Here is a 12,253-nt window from a genome sequence, read left to right as displayed (position 1 = left end):
CTCTCCTTTGGAAATTGTGGAAAACAAATATTTAGAAAGTAAAGTCAATTCCCATCTTGTATTATTCACCAGGATCACCCTACACAAAACCACACAAAGTCTCTTATTGCTTACGGTAATTATGGACCACTGCCTTAGTGTTCCAAGGAAAATCTCCTTGTTTGGGCTACCCAGGGTTTATAGGGGAGCTAAAATCATTAAATAACTACTTAACCTCTGTTTGGCTAAAAGAGTAAGCAATTACTGGAGGGGATAAAGGAAGGGAGAACTGCTCTGCCTTTCACAAACAGCACAGATAACATCCTGAAAGGATTTACACAATACACCAACGTATGTGCTGTACCCAGAATTATTAAAATAATTGTGATGACAGGTGTCTAGGTACCACTTTCTTAATGGTTTTCAATATCCATTGATTTATTGTTGTGGCTCCCCTCACTTACATCTCTAGCTTTAAGAAGGGGCTGAGAAAAGAGATTTTGCACCAAAGGCTGATTCTTTATTCCTGCGCTGAAAAGAACTAATAAAAATAATCACTCGGCTTTTAAGCAGAAAGCTTCCATTTGCAGTATTTCACCCCTACCACCCCCCCTCCAAGCCCCTTGTTATCTAACATAATGGCTAGAATACATTTCCGTCTCTCCCCTTAATAACTTCATGCATTAACATCCTCTTCACACGCGCGCGCGCGCGCGCGCAGACACACGCGCGCGCACCCAGCAAAAGGGGAAAAAAGAGGCAGCAGAAATCTCAGCTGTACTTCTAGCCCTTTTAAAAAGTTTGCTCTGTAAATTGGAATGAGGTCAGATTTGGAGCTTCTCATTGCACGCGGAGATTATTATTGCATCGGGTTCCAAGCCAATGGGAAGGGCCGGGGAGGGGCTTGGCACGAGGAAGCGTTAGTTACAGCGGCTGATTGGCTGTCTGCGAAAGGATAAAGAAGCGCGAGGCGGAATTGGGGTCTGCTCTAAGCTGCAGCCAGAGAAACAGAGTGAAGGGAAGAGGGCCGTCTCCCTCCCGGTCTCCAGTTTTTGCACGCTCTTTCTTAGAGAGTGTGCTGTGAGAGAACTCTGCCGGTAACCAGCTCCCCTTCTTGCAGGAGGGAGGGAGAAACATACATTTATTCATGCCGGTCTGTTGCATGCAAGCTTCTTGGCTTCCTACCTTGCAACAAAATAATTGCACCAACTCCTCAGCGCCGATTCCGCCCACAGAGAGTCCCGGAGCCAGAGTCGCTTTGGCTTTGCACTGCAGGAAAGGGACTTAGGCGCTAGAGACGATGTCGCTTTCCTGAGCTACCGCGAGCTCTTGTGAACTGCAATCGACTGCTTCAGGGAAAGGGGGGAAAAGACTTGCCCCGGAGGCGGCGAGAAACTTGCATTTGGAAGACACTCCGGCCACCAACGTTTGGAGAAACTCCTCGCCGCGGCCGGCTTCAGCCTCAGCGCCCACAGGGAGCACTTCAGCGGTGAGGGAGGACGGAGGGCCGCGGGGACTCTAGGTCGGCGGCGGGAGGCGGCGGCCCCTGGCCCGCGCGGCGCTCAGGGGACCCTGGTCTCCGCCCCGGGGAGCCCGCAGGGCCCGGCGACCGCGCCGCAAGCGTGTGAGCGCGCGTGGGCGCCCGGCAAGCCGGGGCCATGGTACAGCAGACCAACAACGCGGAGAACACGGAGGCGCTGCTGGCCGGGGAGAGCTCGGACTCAGGCGCCGGCCTGGAGCTGGGCATCGCGTCCTCCCCGACGCCCGGCTCCACCGCGTCCACCGGCGGCAAGGCGGACGACCCCAGCTGGTGTAAGACGCCCAGTGGCCACATCAAGAGACCTATGAACGCTTTTATGGTATGGTCGCAGATCGAGCGGCGCAAGATCATGGAGCAGTCGCCCGATATGCACAACGCCGAGATCTCTAAGCGGCTGGGCAAACGCTGGAAGCTGCTCAAGGACAGCGACAAGATTCCGTTCATCCAGGAGGCGGAGCGGCTGCGCCTCAAGCACATGGCTGACTACCCTGACTACAAGTACCGGCCGCGAAAGAAGGTGAAGTCGGGCAACGCGGGCGCTGGTTCGGCGGGCGCAGCCAAGCCCGGGGAGAAGGGCGACAAGGTCCCGGGCGGCAGCGGGCACGCGGGAAGCGGCCACGCGGGGGGTGGCGCGGGCGGCAGCTCCAAGCCCGCGCCCAAGAAGAGCTGTGGCCCCAAGGTGGCGGGCAGCGCGGTCGGCAAGCCTCACGCCAAGCTCGTCTCGGCTGGCGGCGGCAAAGCGGCTGCCTCATTCTCTCCGGAGCAGGCCGCCCTGCTGCCTCTTGGGGAGCCCGCGGCAGTCTACAAGGTGCGGACTCCCAGCGCGGCCACCCCCGCCGCCTCCTCCTCGCCGTCCAGCGCGCTGGCCACCCCCGCCAAACACCCGACTGACAAGAAGGTGAAGCGCGTCTACCTGTTTGGAAGCCTGGGCGCTTCAGCGTCCCCCGTCGGAGGCCTGGGAGCAGGCGCCGACCCCAGCGACCCGCTGGGGCTGTACGAAGATGGGGGTCCCGGATGCTCTCCGGATGGCCAGAGCCTGAGCGGCCGCAGCAGCGCAGCATCATCGCCCGCGGCCGGCCGATCGCCCGCTGATCACCGCGGCTACGCCAGCCTACGTGCAGCCTCGCCCGCCCCGTCCAGCGCGCCCTCGCACGCGTCCTCGTCGCTCTCCTCGTCCTCTTCCTCCTCCTCGGGCTCCTCCTCGTCCGACGACGAGTTCGAAGACGACCTGCTAGACCTGAACCCCAGCTCAAACTTTGAGAGCATGTCCCTGGGCAGTTTCAGCTCCTCATCGGCGCTCGATCGGGACCTGGATTTTAACTTCGAACCCGGCTCAGGCTCCCACTTCGAGTTCCCGGACTATTGCACGCCCGAGGTGAGCGAGATGATCTCGGGAGATTGGCTGGAGTCCAGCATCTCCAACCTGGTCTTCACCTACTGAAGGGAGCACAGGCCAGGGAGAAGGAGGGCCACGAGGCAGGAGAGGAGAGAGGAAAAGAAAAACAACAACAAAAAAAAAGTAAAATAAAAAATTTTTTAAAAAAAGAAAAGAAAGAAAAAGGAACCGATGGAGAGTGCAAGGAGAAAGGGGGAAAGAAAAGGAAAAAGTGCGCAGGGCTGGCCTCATCCACGTCCCCTCCTTGGCGAAGGAGCGCGGGGGGCGTTGTGGACCCGCGCTCCCATCCCCCATTCCTAGGGCTGGGGACTCGGAGGAGGCGGAGAGTAGACAGGGGCGACCTTTTATTGTTGTTATTGATGTTGTCGGTGGCTAAAAAAGCTACTTCGAGTTTCCTCCCCAGTTTTGCTTGAAGGGACTCCCCCTCCCCTTCCAACGAGCTTCCGGACTTGGTTGCACCCCTAGCAAGGAAAGAAGCCGAGCTAAGCTTCTTGAAACCGAAGGAATCTTGACCCCCTCCTCGTTTCACCACTTAGGTGATTTTGTTTGATTTTATTTTGCCGTTTGGTCAAGAGAGGAGGCGGGAAATCCAGCGCTCCCCCTCTCCTTCCCACCTCCTCTTTATATATATATTTTTTTCCTTTTTAAATTTTTCTTCTGCAATGAAGATAGAAGGCTACGGATGCGTTTGGCCATGGCGTTTGTGTTGGGCTTAGGGGAGCTTTGGCATGGAGAGACTCCACGCTAGCGAAGTCCCGGGCTGGCTCCCCCCCCCCCCCTTTCTTTTTTTCTCTTCCTTGTCCCTGCAGCCTGAGGAGATGTGCCGGGAGCATCAGGCCAGCCTTGGAAATGAGCATGGGACCTCGTGGAAGACACAGCAGCCTGATTGGGCACTCAGAAGGACCCGGAGAGCAGAGGGCGTTGGGGTCCCCGGGCCTTAACCTGGAGTCTGTGCAAAAATTTAAAAAAAAAAAAAAAAAAAAAAAAAAAAAATCAGAGAGGTGAGGCTACCCAGAGCCGGCGGGAGGATAGGAGACTGTGGGATGTGGTCCAGGGGCCGCGGAGTGGTTTGGGGGGGGAAAGGTTTTTTCTTCTCTTAATGGGAATCGTGATGGTGTTGAGTTATTTCACTGGTGGGGTTAATATAGCATGTTATCCTGTCTATCTTTTGAAGATTTCTGTATAAGACTGTTGAGCAGTTTTTAAAATAGTGTAGGATAATATAAAAAGCGGATAGATGGCGCTATGTTTGATTCCTACAACGAACCGATCACCAGCTCCTTTTCATTCTTAACTCTTTAAAAGGATTCAAACGCAACTCAAATCTGTGCTGGACTTTTGAAAAAACACAATTCAGGACCAAATTTTTCTCCGTGTGTGTTTATTCCTTATAGGTGTAATTGAGAAGACCCGTTTATTTTTTACCCCCTCACGGACGCTCCATCTTTGTATTTTTTTTTTTCCTTGTAAATGTAATCAGATGCCATTTTATATGTGGAAGTATTTATACTGGCCAAACAGTTTTCTTATTTTGTCCCCCCCTTTCCCCCTTTTCTTTTGTTTTCTTGTCTTTTGACCTCATTTCTTTATTCTATCTTCCTTTCATTTTCTCTTTCTTTCTTTCTTTTCTAGTGTTGTTACCCACGCCATTTTACGTCTCCTTCACTGAAGGGCTAGAGTTTTAACTTTTAATTTTTTATATTTAAATGTAGACTTTTGACACTTTTAAAAAACAAAAAAAGACAAGAGAGATGAAAACGTTTGATTATTTTCTCAGTGTATTTTTGTAAAAAATATATAAAGGGGGTGTTAATCGGTGTAAATCGCTGTTTGGATTTCCTGATTTTATAATAGGGTGGCTGGTTAATATCTCACACAGTTTGAAAAATCAGCCCCTGGTTTCTCCATGTTTACACTTCAATCTGCAGGCTTCTTAAAGTGACAGTATCCCTTAACCTGCCACCAGTTTCCACCTTTCAACCCCCTGCCTTCAAAGGGGAGGAGAGTTCAGCCCAGCACCATAATGCTTTAAAGAAAACAGATTTTTAAACGAATTGCTGTTCTGTCCAGAGGTTTTAAAACTGGTGCATTCACAGCAAAAAAGGGATTCTGTAGCTTTAACTTGTAAACCACGTCTTTTTTGCACTTTTTTTATAAGCAAAAACGTGCCGTTTAAACCACTGGATCTATCTAAATGCCGATTTGAGTTCGCGACACTATGTACTGCGTTTTCATTCTTGTATTTGACTATTTAATCCTTTCTACTTGTCGCTAAATATAATTGTTTTAGTCTTATGGCATGGTGATAGCATATGTGTTCAGGTTTATAGCTGTTGTGTTTAAAGATTGAAAAAAAGTGGAAAACATCTTTGTACATTTAAGTCTGTATTATAATAAGCAAAAAGATTGTGTGTATGTATGTTTATATAACATGACAGGCACGAGGACGCCTGCCTTTTAAGAGGCAGTTCCGTTAAGGGTTTTTGTTTTTAAACTTTTTTTTTTTTTTTTTTTTTTTTTTTTTTTTTTTTTTTTGTTTTCTTTCTTTCTTTTTTTTCATTTTGTTTTCTTTTTCTTTTTTTTTCTTTTTTTGCCATCCATCCTGTGCAATATGCCATGTAGAATATTTGTCTTAAAATTCAAGGCCACAAAAAAAAAAAAAAAAAAAAAAAAAAAAAAAGCAATGTTTGGGGGAAAAGAAAAAAAAGGAAAAAAAAAAAAATCATGCCAGCTAATGCTGTCCATCACTGCCTGTCAGGTTGTTGCTATATACCTTCTGTAAATAACTTTTTTTGAGAAGGAAATAAAATCAGCTGGAACTGAACCCTAAATCTTGACTTTTGTCATTCTTTTACTTGAGATCCCCTCTGTAGCTGCAGACTGCTGCCCTGAGGTAGCTTTGGAGCTTGTGACTTCCCTAAGATGGTTATGCTGTCTTGATGACAAAAACTAAGTTCCTCTTGGCCAGATTTGGCAGGCCTGACCCCCGAATGATGGCTTCAGCCACGTGTCAACCCTCTGCACGTCTTCGAGGAATTCTCAGCTTCTACTCTACTTCTGCAAGCACCCTTTGTCTGGAATTTCAAAGAGGGGGGAGGGGCATTCTTCCTGCCTCAACCCGGCTGGCTGAACTTTTTAAATTTATTTTCTGCTTTGTGTTTCTGAAAGCTACTGTCTCCTTTACAGCCCAAGATTTGTTTTCCATGGATCAAGAACAAATAAGCCTGTTAGGTGTAGGAGGAGAAAGCCTTCAACAGTTACAGGATGAAAACCATACTTAGGCTTGTTTTGTTAGGATCTGGGGTGGGTGGAGGGTTTCAATCCCATCCCCCCTTTATGCCAAGGTCAACAGGGTGTGGCAAGAGATGGCTGTAATCAAAGCACTTGAGAGACAGGGCGTAGGATGCAGGATCATGACTTGGAAGGTCAGAATGGACTACTTGAGACAATGTTTCCAGCATGACAAGAGTCAATGTGACCCTAAGCTCTTCATCTTGTGCCATGCCCAATATGGGTGTCACTGTAAGTCAAATAAGTAAAATATAGCCCACCTCTCAATTGGAGTAGAACTCCAAGTAGTATAGGACATAGACTTTATAACCACCAGTCACAGCAGTGGTGAGACCTGTGTGCATGGAGAAAGAGCCTGAAGGCCAGTCAGTATTTCTTGTTTATTTTGGAGATCAACAGTGTCCATGGGCAAATAGCAGTCATCATCCCTTACAAAGGCTCATCTTTAAAAGTGTGTGCTTTCCCTATTCCCTAGCTTTTCAGCCCTGGAGAAGAAAGGGTTAACAGGCACCATTTGAAAATAATCCCTTCTTTCTGGGGCTTGTAGGCCAGGGCCCTGCTTCCTGGGATCACAGCAGAGAGGACTTCCGGAGACCAGTCCTGCAAGCACTTCTGCACAGTAGTAAAAAGGCCATTTGCTGAGGGTTGGCTGTGGTCAAAATACACTATGTAAATGCATGAAGCTTTCAAAGGAAAAGAAAAATCTAAAAGAGCAATCCCCCTCTCTAAAATAATAATGTTTCTATATCTTGGCTCTCAGAGGCAGCTTTTAGCTTCCCCTTTTCTCGTGTAAGTTTCTATATGTTAGATTTTAATTTACTGGATAGCCTTGAAGGGTAATATCTTTCTGTGTGAGTGTGCATCTGTGGCACTGAGGATTAAGCCTGGGCCCTTGTCAGTGGTGCTAGGCAAGCAATCTACCTCTGAGCTATGTACCCTAAAATGCCTTTTTACGTTAACAATATAGCATTGTAATTTTTCTCTTTCTTAAATAACTTCACCAAAAAAAATTTAAATATGCTTCAGTTTAATGTTTGATCATTATGATGAAGATAATAGGATAGCTCAGGGTTTTGTTCTTTCTTTCTTTCTTTTTCTTTTTTTTTTTTTTCCTTCCTCCTTCTGAGATCCAAACATCCAAACCCTAATATAAATGAACCATCTAGGGTGCATTTTTTTAAAGTAACGCATGTTTTTTAATATGTTTGTGTTTTAGCAAGTTTTTCTGCTATGGCCTTGTTTATCTTCCCTTGACTTTCCATGGACCACCAGATGCTTTCAAATATTTTCTTTAAGAATTCCAAGTCTCAGGGGTAAGTGCAGTAGAGCACTTGACTAACATGGTTGAGGCCTTGGGTTCCATTCCCAACCCCCTGAAGAAAACAAGAAATTCTGGCACATTGCTCTTGGCTCTTTTCTCTAAAACAACCTGCTTCCTAGCAGGGGATGTGGCAAATTTTCTTCCCTTCCTTTTTTCTTTTTCTTTTTCTTTTTCTTTTTCTTTCCTTTCTTTTCCTCTCTCTCTCTCTCTCTCTCTCTCTCTCTCTCCCTCTTTTTGGTTGTTGTGGTTGCTTTTTGAGACAAAGACAAGGTTTTTCTGTGTAGTTCTGGCTGTTGGTCTGGAACTCGTTTTGTAGACCAGGCTGGCTTGGAACTCACAGAGATCCCCCTTCCTCTGCCTCCTTAGTGCTGGGATTATAAACCTATGTACTCCTTCGAACCTTGCATTCAGAAAGGACGCTTACATGCCACAGTGTGCAAGGCAAAATAGATTTGAAAAGCCACTTTGCTGTGACTTTCAGATGAGGTGGTTCAGCAGCATAGAGTGAACTCTAGCTAGCTTTTCTTTCTGTGCACAATCAGCAATGTGGACCAGTGACACTTGTCACCTCAACAGTTCCTAGCTGAATCCTCCAAAGTACCAATAAAAATAAAAATAAATTTAAAAAATAGCCCTCGAGTTCATCTGGTGGGCTCAGTGCCTGCAGAGGGCTTGGGTTTCTGCTGACACTGCTCTGGGTGGGTATATCCTGAGGAAAGAGCAAAGTTGGAAAGTCAACAAGTCAGTTTACCTCATGTATAACATCAGAATGCCTCGGTGTAGGTCATTTATTATTTGGTTGGTTGGTTTTTTGTTTGTTTTCAGGGGGGGGGCGGCATTTTGAAGCAGGGTTTCTCTGTGTGGCCCTGCCTGGCTGCCCTGGAACTCTCTCAGAAGAGGAGAACCGCCCTAAACTCAGGGATCCTCTTGTCGCTGCCTCCTGAATGCTGGGATTGAACTGAAGGTGCCAGCCCCCACTCAAGCTCACCATGGATCCTAAACCACTGAGTGGTAACACAGAGGTATGGCGGTGCTGTCCATTTAAAAAAAGAAAATTTCCAGAAAAGCCCAGCCCCCAGCTCTGTTATCACCCAGTTAGATTTCTCAGGGTGGAAACTTTTTTTTTTTTTCCTTTTTTTTTCTTTCTTTTGTTTTTGTTTTTGTTTTTTTTGTTTTGTTTTGTTTTTTTTTTTTGAGACAGGGTCTCTCTGTGTAGCCTGGGCTGTCCTGGACTCACTTTGTAGACCAGGTTGGTCTCGAACTCACAGCGATCTGCCTGCCTCTGCCTCCCGAGTGCTGGGATTAAAAGGCATGCGCCACCCCACTCCTGGCCTAGAAGTTTTTTTTTTTGTGTGTGTGGGTGTTTTGACTTGTTTTTAAGATTTATTTTACTGATGTGTTTGTGTGCGACGTACGCATGTGCACACAAGGGGCCTCACAATAGTGAGGTGTCTGATTGTCTGGAGCTGGAGTCACAGGCAGGTGAGCCACCTAACTCCACACCAGGAACTAAGTTCAAGCTCTCTGGAAGAACAGGAAGTAGTCTCAACTGCTGACCTGTCTCTCCAGCTTTTTCCTGTTGTTTACGCTTCAGAGCCCTGGGCCCAGGACTGTAAATACACCTCTGGCCCCTGATCACTAGCATTTACCCTAACCCCTCTAATTCATCCTAGAAAATTACCTGAAAATTCATCTACGTTTTCACTCTGCCCACTATCTGGAAGCTGAGGCAGGAGAAGAAGAAGTTCAAGGGTGTCTTTGGTTAAATAGTAAGTCTGAGGCCAGCCTGGGCTGTGTGAGATCCTGTCTGAAAACAAAAAGAATTGTTTGGGAGTGCGCTTGCGCCTCTCTCTCTCTCTCTCTCTCTCTCTCTGTGTGTGTGTGTGTGTGTGTGTGTGTGTGTGTGTGCATGCCACATGTGCGTGTGTTTTATTGGGGATTGAACCTAGAGTCTGGAGTATGCTAGGCAAATTTTGTACTATGGATCTAAGTCCCAGCCCAGAATTCTTTTTATTTCTTTAATAGATTTTTAAATGTTATTGTTAGTGAATATCATAAAAATATATAGTGTGGTTTTCATCAAATGCATTCCCGCCCCCACCAGGACTCTTTTAAAGAACAGAACCAGGCCACAGTCTGAATAAGTTCTCCATATAGTCTCAGAGCAAATAAAAGTGTAAAGGACCATCCTCACAGTGTGTTAGCAGGGTCTCAGTAAGTGTACAGGCAAAGCATTGATATCACTGTTTTAAAGGGAGAAATGGAGACGATGCAGGAGCAAGTCTGAGGTCATAGAGTCAGAAGGAAGAGAAGGGTGAGGCTGTGGTTTAGCGGTTGAGTGCTTGCCTAACCCATGTGAGACCCTGGGGTGGAGCCCCAGCACCAAACATAATCAATTAGAAAAAAAAGGGGGGCGGGGTGGGGATGGGTAGCACTGGAATCCTATTTCCTGAACTCAGTTCCAGTTTCTCTCCAAGTGGACATCTCTCTGTCTCTGTCTCTCTATTTATTTATTTTTCTTAGTTTATGTACATTGGTATTCTTCCGGCTTGTATGTGTGTATGAGGGTGTCAGATCCTCTGGAACTGGAGTTACAGACAATAGTGAGTTGCGTGCTGGGAATTGAACTCAGGTCCTTCAGAAAAACAGCCAGTACTCTTAACCACTGAACCATCTCTCCAGACCCAAGTGGATATCTCTTAAACTAAGTATGGGAGCACATGCTGAGCACTGTGCTCAGAACACAGAAGCATCAGGATTGTCCAGAATTTAAGTTTGAGGCCAGGTTGGCCTACAAAGTGTATTCCAGGCCAGTTAGGACTATTAAGTAAGACTTTGTCTCAAGAAAACAAAAACAAGCCAGGAGATGGTTGCGCATACATTTAATCCCAGTACTCTGGAGGCAGAGACAGGTGGGCCAGGGATACACAGAGAAAGCCTGTCTTGAAAAACCAAAAAAAAAGGGCCAGGGGTAGTGGCCCACACATTTAATCCCATCTTGGGAGGCAGAGGCAGGAGGATCTCTGTGAGTTCAAAGCCAGCCTGATCTACAAAGCGAGTCCAGGACAGCCAGGTCTACAAGAAATCCTGTCTTGAAAAACCAAAGGAAGAAAGAAGGAAAGAAAGAAAGAAAGAAAGAAAGAAAGAAAGAAAGAAAGAAAGAAAGACAGAAAGAAAAAGAAAAGAAAGAAGGAAAACAAAACAAAATGAAAATTAATAAGAAATTATAAAACAATAAAAATAAAGGTGTCTTCTCCTTTTGAGTAATAGACATAGGTAGGAGGCCTAAGATTAACAGTCATCATATACCCCACACCTTTCCTTTAGTGCACTCCTTAGCCGGTTCCCCAAGCCCATCTTAGTTGGAAATGCTAGCTTAAGTCAGTGTGTGTGTGTGTGTGTGTGTGTGTGTGTGTGTGTGTGTGTGTGTGTGTATACTAGTTCAACAAATATGCGTTAAAATATGAAGGCCTAGACTTAATCTCAGGAGTCAGCAAGGCAGAAGAGAATAGAAATGGCCTAACAGCATGAATCTTTTGCTCTTTGATCCAAAAGGCTGGCCCCGTGTCAAAGCTGCAGCTTACTCAGGGTGCCTTGATGAAGAGGCTCTGGGCCCCCAACCTACTCTAATGAGACTGACCGTTGCTACAGTTAACTCGAAGGGTTTTATGGTTTCCTGCATGTGTTGTTTTTCTGCTTAATGTTAAAAAGAAGAAGGAGAAGAAGAAGAAGAAGAAGGGAAGAAAAAAAAAAAAAAACCCTCACATCACTAAACGGTACTTCCCAGGGGGCTTTGGACTCTCTGCAGTCGGGTTTATACCTTATTTATGATGCTACACCTCTACGTGTGGATGTCTGTAGGTACGAGTGATAATAAATTTAGCCCATTTTCTTTTCTTCTGACAGTTTCAATTCAAGACAATTGGTTTAGGGAGCCCTGCCAAGCGTGCCAGGCACAAGTCAAGTTGTGGCATGCACTTTGCAGCAGGGGCCTTCCTTCAACCTGCGGATCTTGTGGTGAAGGCCAAACTTGCAACTCATTTACACACCAAGTTATTTTGCACTGCCCCTAAGGCACTCAAATGACGTCCTATTTAAAGTTTGTTTGGTTTTACTTTTCAAAAGACAGAAGACAGGAACGAAGTGTCACTTACTTAGCCCACTTGCTTCTTTAGCTATGTTCCATAGTACAATGAATTCACCCTTTCCTGATCCAGCCTGCAGTCTGGAGGGAGGAGAAGGAAAGCCCTGTCTGTTAGCTTTCGCAGGCTCCTTCTGCCATGAATGACCAGCATGTGGTGATGACACCCATGTATGGAGGATGCGACTGCTTTTAAAAAAGCTAAGCAGACACTCTCTGTTTAACAGATCAATTAGCTCCTGTTGTCTGTGTGGTTAATTGTCACCAGTGGCTGCCCTAGCTCCCTCCATTCTGGCACCTAAAACCTGTGAAAACAGTTTCCTGCAAACTCTTCACTGTGCCTCAGCTCTCTCCCTCCCTGTTCCCACACTCCCTATGTGGGCTTTTTATCTCTCCTGTTTGCCATTCCCTGGAGAAGAGAGACTTTGAATAATTTATCTAAAGTTCCTGGGAAGTTGTGGGCCTGTAGTCTCAAAACACACAGCACTTTGTTCCTTCCACAGACAGAAGGGCTAGAAGACTATCTTTGACCTAGCCCCTACTTAGTACATTTAGTGGTAACTGATAGTTTTGTCTTAATGTTGT

General features: G+C 46.4%; 1 protein-coding gene across 1 annotated transcript; it reads left to right on the top strand.

Annotated features, from left to right (window-relative positions):
• The first annotated feature begins 939 nt into the window (after positions 1 to 939).
• Positions 940 to 3,037, top strand: Sox4 (SRY-box transcription factor 4). The gene has a single exon (XM_051169444.1). It carries the CDS (start codon positions 1,638 to 1,640, stop codon positions 2,958 to 2,960), a length of 1,323 nt encoding a protein of 440 aa, XP_051025401.1. The 5' UTR covers positions 940 to 1,637; the 3' UTR covers positions 2,961 to 3,037.
• Positions 3,038 to 12,253: the final 9,216 nt, after the last annotated feature.

The sequence above is a fragment of the Acomys russatus genome, chromosome 3 (assembly GCF_903995435.1).
Source record: "Acomys russatus chromosome 3, mAcoRus1.1, whole genome shotgun sequence".
NCBI classification, from domain to species: domain Eukaryota; kingdom Metazoa; phylum Chordata; class Mammalia; order Rodentia; family Muridae; genus Acomys; species Acomys russatus.
This window is presented reverse-complemented; position numbering and strand designations above follow the sequence as displayed.